Raw genomic sequence first — 27,262 nt, forward strand, 5'->3', positions numbered from 1 at the left:
AGTAAATCCAAACCCAACGGAGGGAAAAGCCTGCAGGGGATGGGGGGAGGGCAGGCAGAGCAAAAGAGGGGTTCGCACACTTTGCCATTTGTCGGTGAGGCCCCGCATGTCTCGTCGGAAACCTCCCCCGGTCTCTATCCCACCTCCCCCGGGGTGTCTGCGCATCCCTCTCGAGGCGGGAGCCATCCACCTACTTTTCGTAGCAGAGAGGAATAAGGCTATTAATAGGTTCTCTAATTACTTCGAGCTGTTAACTCGCGAGTCTCTAATTCTGTTATGTGGTTGGTTTGATTTGTTTTTCCGATCCGGTACGGCTTGCATTTACAGAACTGGTCAGACTCGCTCTGGAAGGTATTATTTTAATGTTTTAAAATCAATTTTAATTCCAAGAGGGAATAAAGTCCCCAGATTTTCACAATTCTCACGAGAGCAGCAACTGAAAAATCACCGGTTTGGACCAAGGGAAGAGTTTTTCTTGGCTAAGATTGAGAATTTCGTTGTTTTGTTTGGGTTTGGTTTTTTATTTGGCACTTGGTCCCTGACATTTCGGTGAGGCAGGTACATCGCAAGGAAAAAGGGTCTGGAAAGGGTGGGCGAGGGGTCGCCACGATGCCAGCAATCGCGGAGCTGCGGGGTCTCAGCGAGGACACGCGTGACGCGGAGCCGCTCCCGCAAAACGCCTCCAGGAGGACGGGTTCACTTTGTCCCGTAGAAAACATTTCGCTGGAAGGTTTTGCCCCGTTCTGACGGTTCAATTTATTACCTGGGCAGAGAAATAAGAAGGCGAATACGCACCGGGGGGGTTTGTCCGGCGAGTTTTGATGCAGAAAACGATATTTTGTTAGCGGTGTGCGGCGATGGTGGCAACGGGCCCGGGGAATACCTGGTGATGGAGGATTTTGCCTGGGTGTTGAGGTGGGTTTTTTTTTTTAACTGAAGAAGAAGTTAGTCTCTGCAACCTCTGCTATTGAGTTAAGAGTGGTGGCTAACTGCAGATCAGATTTGACGTTGCCTACGAATCGTGGTAAAGAGAGGGAGAAGCATGGAAGCGGTGGGGAGGAGAAGGGCGGCCCCTTCGTGCCTCGCATCCCTCTCTTTCCAGCTCTCTGCCACAACCAGCTCTGGCAGCAAGAAGCCCAAGAAACGTTTCCCCGGGCTTTCCGTGTCCCCTGCAGCAGGAGGGACAACTGGGAGCCTTCCCTGGCACCGGGGCAGGGACCGCGGGATGCTGCCCGCGCGGCGACCCCACGGCTTCGTATCAAGGAGATAAAGGTACCCGTTCATAAAAGCACCAGAATCAGGCCATTTTCATCACTGGCCCTAAAAAAAAAAAAAAAAAAATCCTTGCAAAAGCAGAGTAACAATAAAACCAAATCGCATCTTCTCTTTCTCAAAAGGCACCGTGCGCGCATCGGGAAGAGACCGAGCGCGTATGAGCCCGTTGGACAGAAGCAGCTAAATCGCAGCCGTGTGTTTTAGGGTCCCGACTGTCACCCCGAGAGCCGGGGGAGGCATCGCCCGCGCCCTGTCCGGTTACACGGCAACGGGAGCCTCTCCTTCTCGCGTTTTGTTGGCTGTAATCACTTTTCTTTTTCAAAAAAAAAAAAAAAAGGGTTGAAATCATTAACCAGGCGGACCTCGGAGACTGGGAGGAGGGCAAATAAAAAGAAGCTGCAGATCATTAAAGAAAAACAAAATAGAACATCGCAACACCGCCTCACACACACGCTCTTAGCCACCTATCGCATACAGGTCTGTGCCGGCTCTCTGCTGCTTGTTCGAGCATCAGGGGTTGAGAGACGCCGTGGAAATCACCCAGAAGCACAGCGGCAGCAGGTCACCAGTGACGGGGAGGCCGCTTCCAGCAGCAGGGAACAACCTCCCGGCGGAGGGGAGCCGGGCAGGAGCGGGGAGGGCTCCCCGGAGCCGGGGCAGGGTTAGGGTTAGGGTGTCCTGCCCGGAGCAGGGGGAGGATGAAGAAGGAGGGAGTGGGAGCGGCCGAGGGAGGCCAGAGCTTGCTGTCTTGCAACCAACGAGAAAGGTTGGAGCTGAAACTGAACACCCGCCAGTCTTTTTCTAGGAGTTCTAGGGAAAGATGCGTACACAAAAAATATCCCTTCTCGTCCTTGCGGTTTTGGGGATCCCCCCGCCACGGGATGCATCTGTTTTTTCATCAAAGGCTCCCCCACCGCACACACGCACACTCTGCTCCAGTGTGACCCCGCTCCTACGACAGCCGAGGTTCACGAACCGCTGTCCAGCCCGGCCCGGCCCGAGGGGAAGGTGACGGGCGGTGGCTAAGTCCCCTCTTTCCCCCGGCAGCTGCTAAAATCCCCCCTTTCCCTGCCGGGGAGGGTCGCCCCGACGGCTTCAGCCCCGGCGGGCAGGGGCGGGCAGGCGCGGAGCCTCCCGCGGGGCTGGGCGGCGCCCCGATCGATAACTCCGCTTCAATGTCACCGCCGCCGGGGAATGGAAACGCTCCGTATCGTGGGGTGGCCTTGATAAAAGTGTATTTTAAGTAGCGCGGATAAGCGAACGGGAGGAGAGAGGGGCAGAGCTGCCGGCACGTCGTCTGTAATACCCGCCGCGCTTATCAGCCCGGCCTAAACTCCCCAGCAGCCTCTAAAGTACATTAAGTTGCATAAACACGGCTCGGAAAAAGAACACGCTCCGTCCCGCGATAGCCACCAAAGTGACCCCTCGCACCGCCGAGCCCGCCGAGCCCCCGCGGCCGCAGCGCTCGGGGGGCAGCGGGACCGGCCCGGGGGGCGATGCCCGGGAATCCCGGGGCTGCCGGGGCTGGCAACGGGGCGGAGGGGATGAGGCCAGGCCGGCGCCTTCCCCTCCTCCCCGGTGCATCCCGGTAAGGGGTCAGATTTGCAGTGACGAGGGAGACAAGGAAGGAGCAACCGCGCTGTGCCTGCACATGGTTTTCCCCCAACCCTTTTTTGGGAGGTTGAAGTGCCCACAAGGGTATTTGCCTTAATTGGTTATGAAACCTTTCTTTTTTTGTGGGGCGGTTGTTTGGTTTGTTTTTTTTTTTTATTTTGGTTTGTTTGTTCTGTTTGGGTTTGGTTTTCTTTCTATTTGCCTCCTTCCCTCTGCGGCCACAGCGAGCAGGAGCAATGGTCACCTCGCCGGCACCATCTCTCTCGCCAGAGGTGCCTTTTCGCACTCAGCATCCCCCCTCCTGGATTCTCTCGGCAAAAAAAAAAAAAAAAAAAACTGTCCCTGCGCTGTCCCCACAGATGCCAATCCCCTCCGCCGAGACACCCGGGAGGCTCCTCTAGCCCTGAGTAAAAGTTACGTCGGAAGAGTGGGATTTGGGAAGAGAGTGACGTCATGAAGAGTTAGGAACCCAAGGCTGTATGATTTGAGCAATTCGGGAGCAAACCTGAAAGGAAAAGGAGCAGAGAGAAAAGAGGTTGATCGGGAATGGTTTTCCCAAGCCGGTCCTAGCTCAGGCCGGGTTTTCTTATCGGGTCTATCGGAGGAAATAAAACGAAACTTGTAGCCCGGCTATAACGTAAACAGGCTAATCAGCGGAGAAAAAAAAAAAACGAGGCGCCTGAAGGGTAAAACACAAGTCGCTTTGGAGCCAGCGAAAGAGGCGCCTGCCAGGCCAGCGCGGCCGGTCTTCCTCCCAGCCATCCTCCCCCTCGGTGCGGGCAGGGGCTCTGCCTCCCCGTGGGGGCACAGGGGCACCTTCACCCCCCTCCCAGCGAGAAAAGCCCGTCACTTAACAAAAAAAAAAAAAAAAGAAACCAACCGCGGCATTTCTCACATTATATCCACCTTACACACGTTTGAAATACCCTCGTGTTTGACTCGAGAAGAGGCATCCAAAAGGTTTCAACGAAATGAGGGATTTAAAGCCTTTAAATGCGGGGTTTAAAGCCTCGGTCATTTTCAATATAGAAATTCAAGGCGGGAAGAAGCTGGGAAGAAATGACGTGGGCATCGGCGCCCGTGGCTTCTCTTGGTCTTGTGGCGCTTTTGCGGGTAAAAACCACGGGGAAAGGTTGTGGGCTGCAACTTCGGGTGGAAGGGATGCCGAGCATTTAGAGACAACGAATCGCTGCCCTCATTTGCCAAAGCTTATTTGTTATTTAACGTTACATCCATTAAAATACAGCTAAAAGTAAAAGGACCAAAAAAACCCAACCAAACAAAAAAAACAACCAAACAAAAAAAAAACCCCAAAAGAAAACGCGTTAACATGGGAGAGTGACCAAAAGACCAAGATTATTTAGCGAGAACCGAGAAGAAAGACTTGTCGCCTTTAATTACACAGTGTAATAGAGAAACGGTTTCTCGGGAAAGGGATCCTTTTCCGAACAAACCCCTGCGTCGCTGCACCTCAAAAAATCACCGAGCACAGTAAAACTTCCAGGTCGCAATCCGTCCGGCCACTCCGGCACAGCGAGTGGCTGCAGATGGAGTTTTTACCGTGTACCCCGGCACTGCAAATTTTTCACCTCCCATTCTCCTTGCCTGGAAAGCCCGAAAGAAAATCCTTGCCTACCCCAGGAGCGGCAGCACCGCGCATCAGGAGGTTTGGGCTCGGTTTCTGCCGGGAGGGCTCACGCCTGCGGCTGCCGAGCGCCGGGCTCTGCTCTCGTCCGGCCCTTCGCCGCAGATGACTCTTTCTGTACAAACTGATGATGACAGATATCCAGCTGATAACCTCTGGTGAACGAAGTTATTTTAATTTCCAGTCACTTTCCTGCTAAGTACCATATCAGTTTGTACACAGCTGAGATAAGAGGACTTGGGGGGGGGGGGGGGAGGCGATAAAAAGGGAGAAGAATAAGAAAGAAACAAGAGTAAAAAATGCCTACAGCCTACTGCTGGGGTAGACACATCCCACAGCTTGTTTTGGCATCACCTGAAAGTTGGGACAACTCAAGGAGGAGTCACTGGTTTGTTGTTTTTTTTTTTTTTCCCTCAGACAGATATGATTTTAACAAGCAAAACCAAGGAGGTTTGGAGGCGGGAGGTGCGGGACATTCACCTCGTCGCTTAGGGCGAGAGCCAGGCGCACATCCTCCCGGGGGCCACCAGCTGCGAGGCCGAGGCGCGGGTAAAAAAGGAAAAAAAACTTATAAAAGGTGAATATTCACCCTAAAGAAGATATTCTCGGGTGGGGGCGTGGGGGTAAGAATGTAGTATTTTGAGGTTAAAAAGAAAAAACGACGCTGGCCGCCGGGAGGATGAATCCCTCTCCCGTTTTCCCCGCTCCCTGAGCAGGGGGTCGGGCAGCCGGGGGTGCGGATACCCCGGGGTGCCCCCCCCCTCCTCGGGGTGCCCCCTCCCTCCCGGGGTGCGGAGCGCCCGGCCGCCGGGACTGGCACCCCTGCGGAGCTCGGTGTTTGTTTAGGGCTGGCCGAGCCCAATCAGGGCCGGCTGCCTGCAGTTTTCCGGCAGGGCTGCGAGAGGCGCCTCCTCTCTCCTTTTTATACTTGGGTCGCCGCCGCAGCCGCCGGACTCGCCGCCGCCGCTCGCTCCCGCCGCGCTGGATCCGCCGCGGCCCCGCGCCGGGCACCGGCAGCAGGTTTGGCCCCTCGCTCCCCCGCTCCCCTCTCCCGCGATTCCCCTTTTTCTTCCCCGTTCGCCCTCCTCTCCGCCCTCGGCCGCTGCCCCGGGGGAGCCCGAGGGAGCCTTTGCGGGCAAACATCCGACGCCGGTTGCCGGAGCCTCTTATCTGCCGGAGCCTTATCTCCCGGTTATCTCTCAGGAGGGAGAGACTTATTCTGTGCCTTTCTGCGAGGGGGCCGCGTGCGCCCCGCGTTCATGCGCCTCCGGTTATCTGGGGAGTCCCGAGGGGGGCTGAGAGAGGGGAGCCTCGCCGCCCCACTTCTCTTGCTTGTCACTTCTCCGCGTCCCCTTTCGCTTTCCGTCCCTTCTCCCGGAGGCCGGGGGCTCCGTGTCTGTCTGTCTGGCTGGCTGGCTGTCCAGCCTCTCTCGTGCTGGGACGGGACCGGTCTCGTCGGGGACCCCGTCTGGCCGCGGGGTGGGTGTCACCCCCCCAAGGTGTGTCGTCCCTGGCCCCGCTCTCGTCCCCGGTGTCACCGCGCACACGTCGGGGCCCGGGCCGTGCGCATCCCGCGGATCCCGGGAGCCTTTCCCTCCTCCACCTCCTCCTCCTCCTCCTCCTCCTCCTCCTCCTCCTTTCCGTGACCTTGGGCTGGAAACAAGCAAAGGAGCCAGGCGGTGCGCGGAGAAGCCAACCTCGCTCTCCGGAGAAGTAGCGTTAAAGGGATCGCCTTACTAATTGTTTTCTCCGTGGAACTGAGTCAAATGACTCATTCATTGAAATAATCGCAATAATAACAACAACGGCGGCGGCCGAGGAAGGGAGTTTTGGCACGGGCCGCGAAAAATGCCCCTGTTCCCAAGTCGCCCTCCTCTCTCCCCGCGCCCCCCCGCCCGCGTTCCCCGCGGGGCGCTCCGTGCTGGGATCCGCGGCGCGGGATGCGGCGGGAGCGGCGGGAGCGGCCGGAGCCCCCAGCTCTGCCCGTTCCGCCGGGGCGAGGGGGCGACAGCGCCTGGGCGATACGGCTGATTAAGCGCTCGGTGGGTCCAGATAAGCCCTGATGAATCTCATTAAGGGAGGGAGACGGGCTGTCCTGTTTGCTAACTTCGTTATTATTATTTCTCTCTCTTCCCCCCCTCCGCCCCCCCCGGCTCTTTTGTGTCCTCCTTCCCCGCCCTACCCCACGGATCCCCCCCCCCCACTCCTCCTCCCCTCCTCCCCTTTCCCCATCCACACCCAGCGGCTAGAAGGGGACCTGGATGGCCGTGGCTGAAGGCGGCTGGTGCTCGGTGAAGCGGTGCCCTGCGGACGACGGAGCTTCCTCCTGCCCCTTCGCGACCAGAGAGCAGGGCCAGTCTCCTCCTTCACCCTCCTCCTCCTCCTCCTCCGGCAGCTCCCAGGGCGAGCGCGGCTCTTCCAAGACTCCTCTGCAGCCCGACGGCAGCCACCGGCCGGCCCCCCCGCCGCCCCCCGCCGCCGAGGGCAGGTCTCTGCTCGCCCCCTACGTGCACTTCGGGCCCCCCCACCCCTCCGGCTTGTCCGGCTGGGAGGACATCCTGCTCTTCGCGGATTTAGACCAAACCAACAAGCTGATCTGGTCCGGCCGCGGCTCCAAGCCGAGCGCCCTCGGCGCCGAGCAGCCCGAGGAGATGTACCAGACCCTCGCCATCTCGGCCGCCCAAGGCCCCGCGCCCTACGAGGGATCCCCGGGCGGCTTCATGCACTCCACGCCCAGCTCGCCCGTCTACGTGCCCACGACCCGCGTGGGCTCCATGCTGCCCACCCTGCCCTACCTGCAAGGCAGCGGGGCGGCCCAGAGCGGCCACCCGGGCGGCGGCCACGCCGTCTGGTCCCAGCCGGCCGCCGAAAGCCCCTCGTACAGCAGCGCCGGCGGCTCCCACCCCTCGGGCCGCTTCCCGTACTCCCCCAGCCCGCCCGTGGCCAACGGGGCCGCCCGGGAGCCCGGCGCCTACAGCAACGGCCTGGGAGCCAGGGAGCAGTACAGCCCGCTGGCCCGGCCGCTCAACGGCTCCTACCCGGGGCCCTACACGTCCTACGTGGGACCGCAGCTCACCCCCGCCTGGCCCACGGCTCCCTTCGAGAACTCCATGCTGCACTGCCTCCAGGGCCGGGCCGCCCCCATCCCCGTCCGCGCACCCAGCGCAGGTAGGAACCGCGGCTGGGAGGGCGGGCAGGGGCTTCTCTGCTTTGGAGCATCACCCAGAGGGTGGGCAGGGGCTGCTCCGCGTTGGAGCATCATCCAGGGGGTGCCGTGGGGCGCAAGGAGGAGGCAGCGAGGCAGTGATGCCAGTGGCACAACGACGGTCCCGGGATGAGAGCTTTTCTGGAGCGGAGGTGGCTCTCGTCGTTTATTTTGGGCTGAGAGAGAGCACACCAGAAAAAAAAAAAATTAAACCGGCGTTGTTTGGGGCATGGCAATCGGGGTTGCAAACCCACTGTTCCCAAAATGAATTGTCCGGCGTAAGCCTCGCTTTTAAGTTTCCCAAATCCGTACATTTCTGCTTCCGCGACATGCGATAATCTGTCTGCGAAATGGTAACAAATTCATTGCAAATTAACCTTTCTTGTAGAGTAGAGGAAAATTGCAGGGGCTCTCTTAACACGTTTTGGATTATTTCCACTACAAACCACTTCGTTGCTTCGTTAAAAGAGAACAGCAGCAAAGCAAAACCTCTCACACGAACGAGAAACGCCGTTTATAAACTGCTATTAAAACACGGCACCTCATGATGGAATTTTACTTTCGCTTCCGAGGTGTCCCTTCCTTTTTTCTTAGTTTAGGAAATTCTAGGTGTCATTAAATTAATCGTAGAAGTGGAAGCTGAGCTATGAGGAATTATTCAGACATAGGAAGATTAACGATTCTGACAGTCTCCTCAACTTTAGAATATACTTATGTATGTATAAATACAGAATTATAGAAAGCTGCGTGGGTAGGTGTGTACATATGTGTATATTTATATACATGTACATTTAATATATATTTATGGGTGTTTATATATATTTATGTATATATGTGTACATATACACACGCGTGCACACGCATTTGATCATCATTTGCTTTAATCATAAACTACCCACCAGGTCGGTATATTTTATATACACTGTGATTCTCTCTTCCAGTCGCAGAAAATCACTGGATGGCTTTTCATCTTTCGATAGGGGTGTACACGGTGTTCTTTTCGTCTCTCGACGATACTCGGTAGATGGAGGCATTTTAAGCCTCCCACATGGTGTTTACTAACATGACAGGAGGGAGAAGCCTCAGTGGTAGAGGTGGTAGAAGAAGGGCAGAGTAAAACAGAGAAGCTGTGCCCCAAGACGACACCAAAATTGAGTTTTTAACTCGATTTCTAAAAGTTACAGTGTAACAGTAGGCGATGGAGAGAAAAAAAAAATCCATTTTTTAATTTTTTTTTTTTCCGGGAGAGAGGTGGCGTTGGAGAATGTCAGGGAAGGGCGAGGAGCTTCTCCTGCTCCTGGTTGGTCTTTTGACCTCCCTTGTGCCCCTGGAGCCGATCCCTCTGGTTCCTTGCGGGGCCGCTGAGTTTCTGCTCCTGCAAGAAAAAAGCCGGCAGCGAGTAACCTTGTCAGCGGTCTGGGAAATTGTAGGCGCAATGTATTTTTGCAGCTAAATATTAGACAGTTTGATAGGGCTCTCTTTGCGTCGCTCGTAGAGCTGCTGCAACAGCATCTAAAATTAAAACTCTATTTTGCTTTCCTTGGCGGTAAATACGTTTCATTTCTCACGCGCTAAGGGGCAAAATATTTTCAAACGCCCTGGAAATATTGCCACGGCAGAATTTCTTCCCGCAGGCAGGAAGATAATGTTATAAAGAAAATATCTGAGGCAAATGACTATTTAACTTCCAGCGTCCTTGAAGCCTTAAGCGTTTTCCTGATTACAGACTCCAACGGTGCTTTTAGTGCAAAGATTAATAAATCTTAGCGATGTGCTGAGAGCCACAAGCTGACAACGTCAGTTGAACTGTGCTCTCTGGACTCTGCCGTGTGCCCGTTCCTGTTTAGCTCCTAATAATTTGCAAACGCAGGGAGAAGAGAAACATATTTTGGTGGGTGCGGGCCAAGAGGCTGTTTCCTTGTCAGCTCGATGCCCTCCGTGCCCTCTTTCCAGCTCCCTTTTGCTTTATAGTGCAAAGCTGCTAAGCGAGACGTAAAAGAATAACTCAATGATGAATTAAGACAGGTAGTGGAGGGGATGGAAGGAGCAAAAAAAAAAAAAAAATTAAATAAAATCAGCGAGGAAGCTATGAGTCTGAAACAGACTTTCCCTGCCCCGACTCCAAGGCTGCTGCAGAAATCCAAACACCTCCTTTTATTATTTATGCACAACGTGGCACATTAAATGTAAAATCCATATTTCAAGCCCCCCGAAATATGAGGGGGAGAGTCAGAACAAGAATATAAAGATTCATAGGGGCGAAGGTGTTTGCTTTTATAGGTGGGTTCCCTTTATAATTTTGCCGTGCTTTTAGACCCTTACCCCTCCGGTGTTCGGTAGCTATGGGAGCAGGAGGCTGAATCCCGCATATTTTTCCATTTCCTCCGTTTCCTACCAGCCAGTTTGAATTTGTCCAAATGCCCGAGGCGAAGCCGCCGCTGACTTGGCACACCAGGGTCCCAAAGGCTGTATCGAAATCTGAAGTTTTACTAGTCGAGGGGCATTCAAAATGAAAGTGGGGGTAAAAACTCGCCCAGCCTCGACCCTGGGGGATACTGGGCACAACCAGCGCTCCTTGCACCCCATCCCTGCCCTCCAGCTCCCAAGGGGGGCTTTGGAAGCCGACCCCTCAACTCCCCCTGCCCTCCTTAAAAGCCAAGGGCACCCCCGTCTCCACTCGATGGGCGCCGCAATGGGGTTTCACCATGGTTGGACTCGATGATCCAGTGGGTCTCTTCCAACCTGGTTATTCTATGATTCTATGATTCTATGATTCTATGATTCTATGATTCTATGGGCTGCTCCAGCCAGATTTCCAAAGGGAGTCCAGGGTTCCCCGGGGGACAACCGGCTCCCCTCCGCTTTGTAAAGCGAAGGCTGCGCCGGGGACGGGAGCGACTCGGGTACATTGAAAGAAATTAAAAAAGAAAAAAAAAACAAAGAAAAACAAGAAAGAAAAAAATAAAAAAATGAGGATTTCTATATAAAATCACCGCATGGCTGTGATCGCTGCCGGGGAATTGCTTTTCCGAGGGCTGAACCGCTTGCTCGCCCGGGACCCGCTGTTTGCTCGCCCGGCTCCCGGTGGCGGGGTCAGAGCTGGCCTCTCTCCTCTTCTCCTGCCCCCCTCACCGCCTCTCCCCTCTTCTCCTGCCCCCTCAGAGCTGCTGGAGGACCTGTCCGAGAGCCGGGAGTGCGTCAACTGCGGCTCCATCCAGACCCCGCTGTGGAGGAGGGACGGCACCGGCAATTACCTGTGCAACGCCTGCGGGCTCTACACGAAAATGAACGGCCTGAGCCGGCCCCTCATCAAGCCCCAGAAAAGAGTGGTGAGTGCAGCTGGAGGGGACGAGGGGGGGGAGAGGAACCGTGCCTTGAGGGACCCACAGTCAGCGTTATCCAGAGGGAAAGTGGGGGCGAGGATGGGGGAAACACACTCAGACCTTGTCTGAGCCCCGTGGTCCCTCCGGCTGCAGAACTGAAGGTGACAAGGGTGCAGGATGAAGCGATGGGGGCATCGGCAACAGGGCTGGCATCCTGGGCACAGTTTCGAGCCCACCTTTGTGCCCCGTGCTGGTGAAATCATTCTTCACCCCTGGTGAGCCTCACGCTGGGCTAGCCTGGCTTTTTAAGTCGATGGACCTCAGCGATGAGGGGGCATCAGCGGCCTGGAAGAAATTTGTGCCACTGATGTTGGATGTTTCCAATGGAAAGAAAAAAAAAAGAAGGTTGGAAAGTGTTTGTTCAGAGGGCTAGGAATTTCTCCAGACCTGCTTTGTTTGCTGAGAGCTCGATCCTTGGGAATGTAAGCAAGTTTTGTATATAATTCAAAGAAAACCGATTGTTTAAACAATGATAATAGCCTTTGTTTTGTTTTACCCCTAAGAAATGAGCGGCAATTTTTCTAAAAATATACTTCTAAAACTAGGGGGGGTGGAAATAAATAGTACAAACCAGAACCCCTGTTTATAACTCAAGCTGGCACTGAATAGGCAAGGAGAAAATTTAACAAGCGGGAACTGTACATTGTGTTTAGCAAATCTGGGTGGAGGTCAGCAGAGAGAAAGAATACGCTCTTCAGTAATGGCTGTTGCCGAGTGAGCCACAATAAATCACACCGGTGTAATTCAAGCTGATGTTTGGACCCTTGTGTATGGAGACAGTGTATCAAACTCATCAGCCTTTCAAGCCCCTTTCAATCACGCCAGCTGCTTCGCTCCATGCCTGTTTTCCTAACGTTAGAACATATCCTGTTCTTTATTTCACAACCGTTTGAATTTAGTGCCCTTATGGGGAGGGGAGGAAAAAAACCCCAAATGCGTGATGAACGGAGCAGACAGTAAGCGCTCACAAGCCAACCCCACCTCTACTTAAAAACCTTTCCTTAAGCCAAAGAATTAATTTAAGGCAGAGGTTAATTACCACTGGCTGCCCGATTTTCTAGCTGGCTGTCCACTAAATTTCATGACACAAGTTGTTATCTCATTACCAGGGACAAATGCAGCAGACGGGACAGATCTGCAGCTTGTCTGAAGTGTCAGAGCTTGACTGGCTGTGGCACCCTGGCCCAATGCAGCTTTCAAGTTGCTGATACCCAGCTCTGGCATTCCTGTGTTTCTTTTCTCTTTTTTTTTGAAGTGGGGTGAGGGAGTGAGGAGACTAAACCAGAGTCAAACTGCAGCCCGATACCTCAGCAAAATAACTCTGAAACAGCTCAGCGTAACAATCCCTACCGGGTACCCTGGCCATAACTATAAATCAACCATGACTGTGTGTTCATACAGTTGGAAATATGTAGGTGAGAAGGGAAAATGTTTTGAAAATACTAAACATGTTTATATTGCCTCGAAGTTTCTGATAAAATTCCTGTGGTAGAAAAGTAATTTTAACTTCAAAACATGCCTGTTTGTTTAGATATGGGAATGAGCAAAAGCTATTGAAATAAAACGTATGAAGATTTATACCAGACTGTACACAAAAGCAAGAAAGATTTAACAGAGTGAAACAGCTGACAGCATTTCACTTGCAAAGGAAGAGAGCAAAGCATGTGTGTTAAGACCAGTTTTTTTTTTACCCCTGATCCATATAAAACTTGTATTGTATTGAGAAGAACAATTTGGACACTGTGTACATATGTATTTAATAACAAAGTAAAAAATTCTGTTTTCACAAGACCTGGGTTTTGAAGATTAAAAATTATGTGTATGTACTTCAGCCTACATTACATTTAGCTGGGGAGGAGGTATGTGCCTGCTTTTCTGTGCAATTAATAATGCATTAATGATTCAGACTTACAAATTTTGTATTTAATCTGGAGTTCTTTCTGAGCTGTAGTGTCAGACAAGAGTTTACTGCTAAAGAAACTCAAGCAGATAAAATCCAAGAAAAAGTCAGTTATTACTCTGGAATATTCTTCATTCTCAAACATTTTTATCAGTTTCCCAAGTGGCAGGCAGCTCTGCGGTATCAAAGGTGACCGAGCTACATCTAACAACCCAGCAGTAAACGATTCAAAAGGAAGGGCATTGTACCCTTAAGTTAGCAATTTCGGTTATGGGTTCTTTATAGTCAGAATAAGATTAATGCAATCCTCTAAAACTGACTTCTCCATGTAAACTTGTTCAGCTGCCAGACACAGAGCTACACACAGATTTTTTTATATTTTTTTTGACAATGCGATACTTTGAAAAAGAGTAGATTTATGATGTAGCTGAAATTCTTTGCTTGTGATGAACGTAAAAGAGATCACTTGTTACAGGGACTTTTATAACCCATTCACCTTCATTTCACATGTTTATGAGGACTGCCTTCACTTATGATATACAGCCTGCAGCCATAAAGCTCTGGGTTATACGATTATTTCTGATACAAGGTTGCTTCATCTTGGCTCCAAACTCCACGGAAGAGTGTCATAAATGGCTTGTTTGCAGTGGAGACCTTGTTGTCACCCATTGGCTTTTCTGCCGGCCAAGGGGAAGCTCCATTCTGTAAGACATGCCTCCATGGAATGTTGGTTTTTGTACAAGAATAAAATGGAAAATGATAAAAAGATGTTTTTAAGAAGATGCCGCTGTTGTACGTGTTAGCCTCTGGCACCCAGGAAAGTTCATTTTCCTTAGCCATAGTGCCACCAAGGGCAGATGATTAAAGTGGCATTTTTTTCTGATGAGTTGAGAACATTGGTGGCAAGTTCAGAGTTGACTCCTTGCCCACTGCGCAGAGGAGTGGGTCTCAAACTGGCTGCAGAGGTAGGACAGTGCCTTCTCCTCAGCTGGATGCAGCTGTAGAGGAGATGTTTCCTAGCTGTCCTGCTGGAGGAAGAGCCAGTGCCTGTGTCTGAACAGAGGTGTCTGAGTCAGCAGCTTCCAAAATGTGAATTTTGTCTCTGCCATGACTGCCTGGAGTTTTAGACTTGCAGTACTGATTCACATCAGTTTCCAGCCTCTGAAATAAGGATAATCTCATTTTAATGCTGAGATGTTATTGATAGATACTATAAAAAAACCTCCTACTGTCCCCACTGTATGTTAAAGTACTTTTTATAAGCTGTAAGGACATAAATAATTTGTTCCTGCGCTCCTCTTTACACTTATGTTTGCCTACTCTTGCTTCTAGCCCTCGTCGCGGCGGCTGGGCTTGTCCTGTGCCAACTGCCACACCACGACCACCACCCTGTGGCGCAGGAACGCAGAGGGTGAGCCAGTCTGCAATGCTTGTGGCCTCTACATGAAGCTCCATGGGGTAAGCGTGCGCTTCACTGGGGGAGATTCCTCACTAGCTTTGATGCTTCTTTGGGGAAGGGGTGGTCCTCCTGCCGGCAGGAGCCTGATGTCTTTGAGGGTGCCATAAGACTTTCTCAAAGTAGGTTAGTGTTTCCATTGATGCTAATGGTTTGTACTGCTGAGTCAAGAAAAAGAAAAAAAGGCTAAAATGACTGAAAAATGCCTGACACTAAAAAATGGTTATACTGTTTTAGCAAGTTAGGCTTTTGAAAAGTTATGTGTTTGCCGTTGTAGCTCTCCAGACAGATTTGTACAAAGAAACCTCCTCTGGCTGAGCGGCAGAGGTCTTTTTACCACTGTGATTTAAACCAGCTCTTCAGTGGGGAAAAAGTCCCCTAAAACTTTAATAAGACAGTTTTTCATTGACAGACATAGCTATGCCAGCAAAAATTTAAATGTAATTCAAGCCATGTCTATGCCAGCAAAGCTTTAAATGCCTTTCCAATCTTCACTAGGCAATAACAGAGGAAGAAAATAGCTCTATCTTGAATATGCTGGAGTTGTTTTGGGTGAGACTTGGAGCCTGTTATGCCCCTGTGGATTAAGTTACAACCAGTCATAAGTGTTTGAAGAGTGAGGGCATTAGGAGTGACTCAGACTTGGTCTAGTCCTCAAGGAAAAGAGTACATTATATCACAGGTTTACATATTATGTGAATAAGCATATGCCTGACTTGTCTTTCCCCAAACTCATGCTATCCTTATGTTAAAATATATTTTAAAAAAAAAAGTTTTCTATATAGTGATTATCAGTGAGATGACACAGAACACAAGGCTGATATTTGAGCTCATTTTCTGTATAAAGCTGTATCACGAACAAAAATGATTATACGAACAAATGCCAAACCGATTATTGCCTACAGCTCCTGTCCTAAAACACTTACCAGCGATGATCTGGTTTGCATAGCTGGTCCACAGGAAGGAGTATTTTTTCGTCTTGTATGCATTCTTGCTTTCCAGAATCAGCCACTGGAGATAATTCCTTGCTGATTGACTGGAATAAGAAGTCAGGGATCAGATGCAGCCTGTCCAATTTAATTTCATATGACCTATGTCTGAACAACACTGTTTTTCCTTAAGTGTACTGTTTATCTATGGACTGAGTGAGGTGTTGGTAAGACTACTTAGGCCATGTCAAGAAAAATGTTTCACTGCTATATTTATTCAGACAAAACTCCCTGTGAACAGTTAATTGTTTTGCCCAAATAAACCGCAAGATTTTTTTTTAAATTGCTGTTGTGACACAGGAAAAATTGACGTGCTATGCATGAGTTCAACAGACATTTTCTACATCACCATTTGTTCTTGTAGTGTATTTTGATTTTTGGTGTTAGAGTATATATGCAACTCTATGATCACCATGGAAATTATATTTTTCCAGGTTCCCCGACCTCTTGCTATGAAAAAAGAAGGAATTCAGACCAGGAAGCGAAAACCTAAGAACACAAATAAGTCAAAGGCATGCTCTGGTAAATATAAAAAGAATGAGAATTGAACTGCAAGAGGTTTTTTTTTCCCCTGGCTGGAAAATATTTGGTTTTTAATACGAGTTCCCCATCTTTCAGGTAACAGTACTACTGCAGTTCCTATGACTCCAACATCCACATCTTCTACTAACTCAGATGACTGTAGCAAAACCGCTTCTCCCAGCACACAGACTGCAGCCTCTGGGGTAAGCCATAAGCCGGTGTCTGTGTCTGTAAGTAGACTGATCACTGGGCAATGTTATCGCAGCTTTTATCTTATCTAGCAGAACAATAATCTAAACAAACTTTCCAGTTTTGTTAGCTGATACGGGAACAAGATTTTCAGAAGATATTACATATAGCTGTAAACACAATGACAAACTGAAGTACTTTACAAACCTCTTAATTAAGATCTATATAATTTTTATGATTAAGTTAACCATGACTGAACCCCAGACATTTTGTTTGGAAACATTTGTATTCTTCTATATAAAAGGTTTTCTTTTGGAGCAAAGACAATAAATCATGCCCCATTGATTCTTTAAAGAAACCATTCTGCATTTCCCCTTCTTTTTCTGAACCGATCTGAATTTATAATTAAAGGCATTGATGCGCTTACCTTTTCCAAAAGCTGTTTAATATATCTGTGCATTTGTATGCATTATCCTAAATGAGTGGAAAACCCCAGCAAAATGTTATCTTGATGTATGGAAGGAAATACAAAGGCATTCGTTTTACACTAGGATGTGCACTTAAACCCAGATCCAGCTGAAACCAGGCTGGATAGCCCCTCTAATTGTAGTGCATAAGGGATCAGCCCTCCTCTCTCAGGGGGATCTTCAGGTGCCAGATGCTCAGCATCTGGCAGCATTGAGCTCCGGAGGAGCACCAGGGGAGTGTTGATCATTCCCTGCTTTAGTTTTGATCCTTACTTTACATCACATACTTAAACTTCCTTTCTTCACTCAGTTAGTACGTGTAATAACAAATACTACTGCTAAAATTGCGAAGCTTCATGTGGATTAATTTCTAACCCCTTGGCTATCCATATCCATATCCACGGTCACTCCTCAGGCCTTCTGTATCCTTTAATCTGCCACATCATTTCTGTGAAAATGTTTCCTAATGTGGTTTTCTCTACACCTTTATTAATAAAAAGAAGACATTGTTTATAATAACTGTTTTTCAATGTATCTCGGTGTTCACACATCCAAATTCCTTTCAATAGTTTAATTCCTGATGTACAAAGTTTCGTTGTACCGGGGGGGAAAAAAAGTCGTTTCTACCAAATGTGATTGTTCGTGGACTGACAGGGCCACCCAGTTTCAGAGGCACAGGCTTTGGGTTTGGACGCTGCCAAACAAAGATATTACTAAAAGAGCTCGTCTTTGACATGAGAAGACCCTGTCAGTCCAATAAAATAAACAGATCACGTTAAGAAAGAGAATCATTAACTGAAAAGTGGACTGTTACTGGGTTTCAGGCTCCCTCCAGTGAGGTACTGGGCACTGTTTTAGGTTCTCCTCTAATACTTGCAAAGGAAAAAAATGCAGACAAGTTTTCCCTTTAGTTTTCCTTTGCTGGCCTTAAGCAGGACTACTGATCCTGAGGAATGTCATGAGATGTATATAATGGGCAGAATTAGAAGCACAATCCTAGCTGAGACTGAGGCAGTGGTGTAGGCTGTAGGCAGTGCAGCCATGTCCTGCTCGGGGAAGGAGAAGCCGTATAGATGAGATCACATGCCATCTGTGCTTTTGCCTTCTTGGCTAGTTGAAATCTGCCTTCTTTTCTATAGCCCACCTCCTTAGGAGAGCCCATCAAACCTAACTGTAATAATCTTTATGTTGTAATTTTAATAGTACTATTTGTAATATGATTTTGCAAAGCGGAATTTTGTGGGCACCAGAGAAAACCAAGTTGAGGGCATGACTTGTGAGCCAAAAGACTAGTTGAGAGCTATTAGCAACTAAGAGCAGGGCCCCTGAGGCTGCTCTTAATTATGTGATGTCATCCTCCAGTGCCAGGAATTTAGTTCTTTCTGATTTTTTTGTAGTAGATCAGGCTGGCAGAGGACATGTGCACGAGAAATGGAGAAATCTATCGCGTTGTACCCACAGGCAGCATAGTAACATCTGCACAGCCTTTTCCCCACCATGATTTGATCATTTGTGCACTGCGTATGCAAAGCACTTGCAAACAGCCTCTCATGAAAAATTTAAATAAAAGGAAGCAATGGAGGGAGGCTGTGAAATGCACCAAAGCAATGACCGGCTATATTGGCTTCCCCTTGCTTCTTCCCTTCCTTACATGAGGGGTTCCTGATTTCCCATCCATGCACCCCAGCCCCAAATGTGTATAAATGAGGATGGAATTTTCAGGGGACCTGTTGTCAGGTTATGTCATGGGTATGACCACGTCAACAATTCAAAGTGATGAGGTTGGGAGAGGCTGGAGGTTGTAACCAGAAAGTGGTGGCTGTTCAGACTGGCTCCTGTTGCCCCAGACATTTGGGAGCGCAATCACTAGCTGTGAAGGAAGTGAAATAATTCCTTATGGGTCTAAATCCCATGGGAGGGACTGAGCTCTCCTAAAGGTCATTGAAGTTGTCATGAGCAAAGGCATGTCAGCATTTTAGAGCAAGGTAGCCTATAATCTGATCACACGCTGAAGCAAACATACTCTATTAGACCTCTATTTTCCTTGATTTTTTTTTTAATGTGAGTTGACTCATGTACAGCCTGAGGGTTTCTATTTATTCTTAGAAGAGGCAATGGCTTTGCACAAGGAGAATAAACTTCTCCAGGCTGTGTCAGGAGGGAGAAAATCTTCAGATGGATGGACTCAGGCTCTCTAATCTTTGGCCACATTAATGAGAATGGTGCTGATTTCTGTCAGCAGCACTGATGACGTTGCTGAAACACGGGCACCTATAGGAAGAGCGAACCTGGCTCATTCCCCATGTGTTACAGAATTGGCATGGCAACTTGTTTTTGTTTTGCTCTGGTTTTACTTCTCCAGCCCTTATTCTGTGAAGAGGGGAAAAATGCCAAATTGACATTAGGCAGAGAAATCTGATGACGTTTTAGAAACCGTTGTCTCAAATTCACAACAATGTTGTTGCTAAATGGAACAGAGAAAATTAATTCCACTACTTGTACAAAAGCAATTTATTATGCCTTTTTTTGGAGGGTGCCAAAAGAGTTCCCAGTTATGTAGAAATCTAATGGAAATGAAATTCAGCAGAATTCATTTGTGTGAGTTATATTCACTTTTTGCACTACCTTTTTAATCTCTTTTTAAAAAGTGAAAAAAAGAGGGGAGGGCAGCAAAAAAGAAGGGCAGCAATTACTCTCGGAAATGTCTTTGAGTCTATCTGTTTCATGAAGGGAATCCTGTATGATACCAATTTTGAGACAAATTAGCAAGAACCTTAAATGTTGATTTTATGTTCTAGCAGAAATCTAAACATTTTAAAGATGATTAATGAATTAACTGTGGGTGCAAAGTTGATTTCAAACACCCCCAAAAATATAGAAGTGTTTGAATCAGAGATGTTTTGCTGCCCCACTGTAAAGGGGCTATTTGCCAAATTCACATCTGGATCTAGGATTTAGGCCTATTTCTGTTTTCCTAAGCAGTATTAGTACTGGGTCTTCTGTGTTACTAAGATGGAAAAGGTCCAGCTGCATGATATATGAAGTTGCCTTACATCCCCATAAAAAGAAGATCTGAAGGTTTCAGACAGCCTGCATCTGCATCTATACCTGCTCTCCCTTTGATGATGCTGAAGCTGTACAGATAAAAGCTATACTGAATAATTTGCTAAATGAAGGGCACAGCCTGTAGCACACACCTATCCATTTCCATGCAGAGGCTCCAACTGGTGTGATTACCAGAAGGACTTTATTCCCTTATTAGGATAAAAGGCAGTATGAAAACTGCTATAAAATCTGCTTTTTATGGCAGGACATGGACGTTTCATGAGCCAGGGCTGATGTCAGTAAAGGCAGCAAGACCAGGGGAGCTCTTTCGGAAGACTCTACTGTGCCCTTTGCCTTCAGTTTGGAGCTTTTTCAGAAGGACCACAATCACACATCACAGAATAACTTTGGACAGTTGTCTTGCAGTTGAAATTAGCGCTCATTTCCCTTGGAGGTTTACCTTTACAAGGGGTTCAAAACTGGCTCTTCAGTGTTGTAGGCTGAAAAGTGAGAGAAGTAACTGAAATGGCCTTGGTAGGTGGTGAGTTATTAGGAAAATGCAGTTCTATCTGTCCCCCAAATGCCTGGCAACCTGGTCTGAATTACCTGAATAGCTTCTCCTGGATTTCCTTTCTTTTGTTTTCAGAAGAGGGTTCCTGAGATCTTTAGAGGTGGTGTTCTTCACTTCTTAGGCAGTAGATTGGCAGGACGTTCGTAGAGGGAATCAGCCGCCACACAGCACCTCCCAGAGTCTGGATGAAACCAGAGACTCGATCTCTTGAAAAAAAAATCTCCTAACCATCTGAATATTGGAAAGTTTAATGTCTGAGGGTCCTTCAGACTATCTGATGATAAGATTTCAGTTGGTACAGAATAATTTTGTAGCTGTCAGGGCAGAGTTGCTATAAGAAAGTCTCACCAGCATCGTTGGTAGGACTTTCACCTGGAAAAAGAGAACACAGTGCCTAGTCCCGATATGAGTAAATATTTATATAAACCAGTTGAAATAAGATCAACAGGAGGCATGAGGAACATGGTTACCTAAAATATCAAATAGTCTGGTAGTTGGGACATTATGCTGGGAGAATGATACTCCAGTTTAAATCTTCCCTTGGACTCCTGACTCACTATGAGACAAAATTGGATGCTGCTTTCATCTCTCCACTCAGCTTCGTACATTCAGTCATTCATTTTCTTTGCTCTGTGTAAATGTATCAAAAAGAAAGCATTTAATCTTTTATCAAACAGAATTAATCAATCCAGCTTTTTTGTTTCATCTGGGAAAGCCAAGGAAAAGGAATATTTCTGGTTCTACCTGAAATATATATATATTCATATGGACACATACCTTTTGTTTGGTTCTGTTTCATTGCCAGAGCAATGAAGCCAATTACTCATACAGCATTTGACAGCAGTGGGGATCATCAGCTTTCCCAAGATGTGCTGGAAGCTGCCTCCCTTGGAAAATTAATGAAGTATTAACCACAGATTTATGTTGCTATAATACAAAGGAGAGATAAGAAGATTTGTAAACTTACACATCTGAAATATAAACAAAACGATCAATTTGACTAGTAAGAAAAGACAACTTTACGTAGTAGTAAGAGGATCACTAAATTAGAAAAAAAAAAAGCCGTGGTTTCAGTGCCAAGACTTGTTCTTCAGAAACTCAGGAGTGACAGTATAGGGAGAAAGTGCTCTTGGTAGGGATAGCAGTTATTGCAGGGAGTCTGAGGCTGGAAAATGAAGGACTCTACTCAACTCACCACAACATATTACACAAAAAAAGAGTCTTTCCAAGTGTGTTTCAGCTGACCAAGGTTATCGTTTAAGTGCAGCAAAATTAAACTGCATTAATGAAGATGAAGGAAGGGTCAGCTGAGACTCAGCTTACTACAGACCTCGTATAACATCCAAAATTTGTGGGGTGTTTTGAACTCGTGAAGTGGTTGGAGCAAAGGTCTATCTGATAAGACCAAAGGTCTAGATGAAGGCTGCTTGCCACCCTCTCCAGCTGTTAGCACAATTCCTTGCCTGGAGCTTTTGCCTCCTAGCTGCAGAAGTGTGGGTGGAGAGCAGGGGAGTGAGTGTCCCTCCGCTCTCCCCACTCTGATGGGCAGACAGCACGGGAAGGAGTCAGTGGAAGAAAGCAGGAGTCCTTCAGCCAGAGAAGCTGGTGCTGTTCCACAAGTGCTGGCCAGCACGAGCTGAGCAGCATGGTTTTTATGTGGGCCAGCTTTAGTGAGGCTGAATTTGGCTCTGGAGCACTGTTGTCAGGGCTGGGTAGGATGTCGATGTCTAAGTTCCTCTACAGCTCTGGCTGAGATCTCCTTGAGTGTGGTGGGCAGGTCATCTACAGAGGAGCCACCTCTGATCCAGACAATCTGCCTGGGGGTTGCCCCATGATCAGATCCTGCTGGTTTGGGTGAAAAAAAGGGTTCCTCAAACCACCTTTGCAGATATAAATGCAAACTTCCTTTGTTTGTTTGGGAGGCAAGCTCTTCCCAATGGACTTCATTATTTTTTTTTCCTCAGGAAGCTGGGCTTCAGCTGATTATCTATCATATTATCAGATTTCAGCAATAAAAAGAAATCCATTACCTTTTTATTGATAGAGCAAGCTGTTGTGAATTAGAAGGGCTCATTGACTTCCGCAGCATTGTTTAGCTTATTTATTCCAGCTGACAAACGTCCTCTGATAACTAACTGTAACTTCTGTTGCCTTTTGTCCCTTAAAACTGCAGGAGTAATAACAGGGGTAGGCAAGCTTGGATGCAGAGTCGTGATTCAGCTGTGTCCTTTTCAAGAGCTGAAGTTTGTTTTCCATGTGTCACTGTGGGAGCTGCCCGAGCTGCCTGGATTTGTCATGATATTACCGGGGTGGGGTTTCCAGGCCTGGCAGCCGTGCCCAGGTCCTGCCTGCTCCGGCTCAACGGAGCCAGGATCTGCTCTTGGTCAGGCAGGGATGGGCAGTCCTCAAACAGGACATGTCTCCGTGTCCTCCCTTCTGGGGGTGCCTGAGGGAGGGGAAGCTGATAATTCCACATGGAAACTGCAGGTCCCTGCACCCCACCTTTTTGGGGCTGAGTCAGGAAAAGGGTGAATTACACTTTCCAGGCCTGGAAAAAAACAGGTAGTGATAAGATATTTGCCTACAGGAACAACAGCGGCAAATATGGGCAAACGGGAACCTTTCAAAGCAGCTCCTAGTATTTTTAGCTCAGTTTGAGCAAACACTGACCAACTTTAATTCACACCTTTCTTCCACTGCAAGAGAAACTCAAGCAGTTGAAAACGATGTCTTTTGTGCTGTCAGGAGCCTATATGATATATTAGAAATTGAAAAAAAAATCCTTTTTAGAAAAAATAGGCTGGTGCAAAACGAAAAATGGACAGAAAAGTTAGCGTGAAACCTGCCTCATTGAACTGTCCGTGTATAGTTACAGGGAAAGAGGATAGGGGGATTTGTTGTCAGTGATTGGCAATTTTGTATCTGATAGAGGGATAAAAAAAACATTTCTCAAGATTAGAGCCATTTTTATTGTTTTTGGGGGCAAGCAGTTTTTCCTTCATCTCCCAGTTCTGGGAAGTGTCTGACGGAGCAGGATCCTGGTTGATAACTGGGTGGAAGAATAACGACAATCAAAACTTGCAATAAATGATAAAGAAAATATTGAAGTATTTTAGACAAGAGTGTCTGCTGGCAATGAGTATCTTTTCCAGAAGGTAAGGTTTTCCCTGGGCAACAAGAAGCACGAACAGCACCATTTGAAAATTAACTTTGAATAGATGAAGCCTATGTCAGGACTGCTAGTTTGGCACAGTTCCAGGAGAGCCAGGAGAGGAGAGCCAAGAGCTCTACTTTCATAAAATGATTAAAATGATTAAATATGTATACTTCTCACTTAAACAGCAAGCAGGAAGCTTCTGCAGTCACAGTTTAGGATACGCTTTTTTTTTTTCTTTTTAAGGAGTCTTATCCAAAGACTACCCATTAGCAAGTAAATTAAAGTTTTAAAGCTGACACATCCAAGAGTTAATTTTGTATGAAGTCAGCTCTTAAACATTTCCTTTATCAGGTGAAAAAGTTGCCCCTTCTCTGTCTGGCACTGTGAATTTTTCCTCTTCAGTGGATCTGCTCAGCCTCATGGAAAAAATGATCATTTCTTTGTCTTTGTAACTCTCAATTTCTCTGTTAAAATAAATGGACTGGGTCCAGTGTGGTTCAGAGGTTTATCTTCATTCGTATCAGAGCTTCCCAGCCTGTTGTCTTGTGTGTGTAGATGGCAGAACAAAAAGGATCCTAGTTCAAAGGCATAGTGTTTCTCCACCTGAGATGAAAGCAGCATTTCCCTTAGTGGCCAGTCTTACAGGGGTGAAGTGGTTGTGGCTAGTATTTTGAAGGGTGAGGAATGAAATTAGGCTTTTCAAGGTCTGAGGGACCCAAAGAAAGCTGATTTCCAGGAGGTGCTCTGCATCTGCTGCTTGAAAATTGGGATTTATTTGGCTTCTCTCACTGGGGAAGCAAAACTATAGGTGTCACCACTCACCACTCCCAGATCACGTTTTTGGTGTTGGCATCTGCATCCCTTCAGTAGGGGGCAGTGGGGCACATTCACTTCACATTCTTCATCATGCTCTGATTTCCAGTGTTTTTCTGCACATCCTGTGCTTTCTTTTCCACCTTGCTGTGAAGATAACCATGTGTTGATCCCCAAATGCAGATATCACTGCCACCGGCAGGGCTGAACAAGCAGGCTGACTCTAAGACATTTTTACATTTTTTCAGTTTCAGGATTTTGAGGCAGAGGGCAAACCCTGGCTTTCCACAGAAATCCTGCGACAGCAGCAGTGCCTATAGCCCACCATGCTCCCATTCACACTCTGGTGCATGCAAAGCTCACCCACACAAAGTAATCTCTCTTTGCTCTTCCCTCCCTGCTCCAGGCGAGCTCGTCAGTGATATCTGGCCCAGGAGAGAGCACCAGTCCTGAGAGCAGCAGCCTTAAGTATTCAGGTCAAGACGGGCTGTACACAGGAGTCAGCCTGACCTCTACGGCCGAAGTGACAGCGTCTGTGAGACAGGATCCCTGGTGTGCCCTGGCTCTGGCGTGACCTGATATGAGGGAAGTCGGATCCCCGCGCTGTGCAGCAGCCCCCAGACATCTGCGTATGGTTTCTTCTGTGAAGCAGTTGCGGCAGCAGCAAGAGTACTGGCAAAGACCATTCCTCTGAAATTGTTTCTGTGCTTTGGTGGCAGAGATGTTTTCCAGTCTCCAAAAGAGGCTCTGCCGAAGCATTCAGTTTCTCATCTATGCAAGAAAAATATAGGGAAAGCAATGCCTACCGGGGATTAGCTAATGCAGCCTTACACTCTCAAAAAAAAAAAAAAAGAAGAAAAGAAAAGGAAAAAAAAGGAAAAAAAAAAGAAAAAAAAGGAAAAGGAAAAAAAAAAAAAGAAGAGATAAATCTAGATCTATTGATAGATTCTGGAAATACATCCTTGACTTACCCAGCAGTGCTGCCTTTCTAATTGTATAGTTGTTTTCGCTCTCTCATCGTCTGCTTCCCCAAGAATTTGACAGAAGTCGTCAGTGTCTGGGAGGGAGCACCAAAGGCTTTAATAACCAGAGACAGAAAGATACTTTTTAATGAGCATCAGAAGTGTGTACTGCTTGAGTCGGTACAGACGTCTTGCACCGAGCATTTGATGTCTTTGCCCCATCGGTCCTCTCCTGCTGCACCCTTCATCTTCAGCGTGCCTTGCTCTGCTCTTCAGAGCCCAGCTATGCCCCTGGAAGAGATCACAACTTTTGGTACAAGTCTCACAAGGTCCAGCTGGTTAAGGAAATTTAAGGATTTGGTTTTTTTTTGGTTTAAAATATTTACTCATTTTGCAAGACTGCGATATAACTTCTGAAGTACACTGTGACTGATGTTTATGAAAGTTCGTATTTTCTGGCTGAACTGTATAGAGTCAGTCAAAATTTGTAAACAGGGTAGCAATCAGATATTTTTCTTCCATATATACAATAATTTTTAAAGAAGTGCAATTTGCGTTGCAGCAATCAGTGTTAAATCATTTGCATAAGATTTAACAACGGTTTTTATACGAATTAATGAATGTAAACATTTTAACTTAATGGTACGTAAATAATTTAAAAGAAAAACTTAACTAGGCATCCTTAGGCTTTTTAGTGCAACAAAAACCCATCCACTTTCTGTATTTCCAGTTGTTAAAGCAAGAGTTTCAAAGAACAAGACTTCTCTCAGGAAAATTTCCCTAGCCATTTGCTTGGAAGTGTTGTACAAAAATACAAATGCATCCCCAGGGTTTGTGGGGTTTTTTTGCCATTGAATAAGTATGTGCTGGAAAGAAACAAATTGCAATGAAACTTTACTACCTAACTGATACTTATGTAAATACTCCATAAGATATTTGGGCATCTTGAAAATATAGGATGCAATCTGTATAGTGTGACTTGATGCATAGTTAGGTTGGTTTCCATTGGTTTTTAAGTGGGATGTCATTTGGAAAGTTGTTTCATCAGAGCTTTACAAATAAAAGGGTATCATTTTGGGATATTTTTTTTCCTGTACACCGTGCCTTCTCCTTTGTCTCCAATGCAATTATTAAGCTACATTAAAGGCTATGGAAATGCACCTGATACAGGCAGCGTGTCTGATGGCTGCAGGGAAGGTCTCCAGCTGAAGTGCCTGCTCTGTCTAGCTAAGTCTTCATTGCGTGTGGCTTTTCTGCAGCTCCCCCTGCTATACCTTCTGGTGACATGTAAAACCAGGGCCCTGCTTCTACCAACACAAGAGCCCCATGGGCCTGCAGGAGGTTTTTCTGATGAAAATCTGGGGAACCGATCCCATGCCTTGTGAGGAGTGTCAGGATTTTACTTAGCCTTCACACCATAGCTAAAGGGTCTCACCCAGATGCCCTGTGTGTGCCTGTCACCCACTGCAAATGTAACTGTGTAAAGCCAACTGGGTGGCAGTCATCACAAGCTTGCTGACATCCTCTGGTGGCCAAAGGCGAAGGGCAGCAAAAACTGAAGATATTGCTGCTGAAAAGAGAAGACAATGCATTTTAGCTACTGAGGAGAGTAGAAGATTCTTCATTGGCTCTGAGGACCGGTGCTCTGCATTGTTTGGCTGAATGGAGCAAGAAAATGCTGCACGTGATTTCTAGCTACGTCGGCAGTACTGTTGGACCAGGAAGTCTGGATGCCCAACCTCTGTGCCCAGTGCTGCTGTCAGCCCGTGGAGTAGCTGCAACACATCTCTTCACCTCTCTAAGTCAGACTTTCATTTGGGGTGAATCAGGATAGCTCCTTGGCCTCTAGCGTAGCTATGCTGATTTGCAGCAGCTGAGAATCTGCCCCTTGGTTTTCCAAGCCAGAGAGTTGAGACCTTCTCCTTACCCTGGGGGTGTCATGAGGACCATTGGATGAATGCTGCAGCACAGCCCTCAGAGGCTTCCAGCAAAAAGAGGTCAAGTGGAGCCTTGCCTGGGATTTAGGCTGCTCTGGCCAGACTGGAGTGGGGACTTCTCACCCCTCCTGG

At 47.7% G+C, this 27,262-nt stretch overlaps 1 protein-coding gene across 2 annotated transcripts; it reads left to right on the forward strand.

Moving 5' to 3' along the window:
- Positions 1-6,753: 6,753 nt before the first annotated feature.
- Positions 6,754-27,187, forward strand: GATA6 (GATA binding protein 6). Of its 2 annotated transcripts, none has more exons than XM_069853964.1 (6): positions 6,754-7,702; positions 10,902-11,068; positions 14,355-14,480; positions 15,902-15,989; positions 16,071-16,192; positions 24,638-27,187. In XM_069853964.1, the coding sequence occupies exons 1-6, from the start codon at positions 6,796-6,798 to the stop codon at positions 24,803-24,805; spliced, it is 1,578 nt and encodes a 525-aa protein (XP_069710065.1). In that variant the 5' UTR covers positions 6,754-6,795; the 3' UTR covers positions 24,806-27,187. The 2 variants fall into 2 exon arrangements, with proteins under 2 accessions (XP_069710065.1, XP_069710066.1); XM_069853965.1 differs by having other exon boundaries at positions 16,086-16,192.
- Positions 27,188-27,262: the final 75 nt, after the last annotated feature.

Source organism: Phaenicophaeus curvirostris, chromosome 3, assembly GCF_032191515.1.
Source record: "Phaenicophaeus curvirostris isolate KB17595 chromosome 3, BPBGC_Pcur_1.0, whole genome shotgun sequence".
Taxonomy (NCBI): Eukaryota; Metazoa; Chordata; class Aves; order Cuculiformes; family Cuculidae; genus Phaenicophaeus; species Phaenicophaeus curvirostris.

Excerpts from the sequence above, each read along its gene's own strand:
- GATA6 (XM_069853964.1), top strand. The coding sequence starts at position 6,796 with ATGGCCGTGGCTGAAGGCGGCTGGTGCTCGGTGAAGCGGTGCCCTGCG. Across the intron at positions 7,703-10,901 it reads CGTCCGCGCACCCAGCGCAG|AGCTGCTGGAGGACCTGTCC; the intron begins GTAGGAACCGCG and ends CTGCCCCCTCAG. Across the intron at positions 15,990-16,070 it reads TAAGTCAAAGGCATGCTCTG|TTCCCCATCTTTCAGGTAAC; the intron begins GTAAATATAAAA and ends TTTTAATACGAG.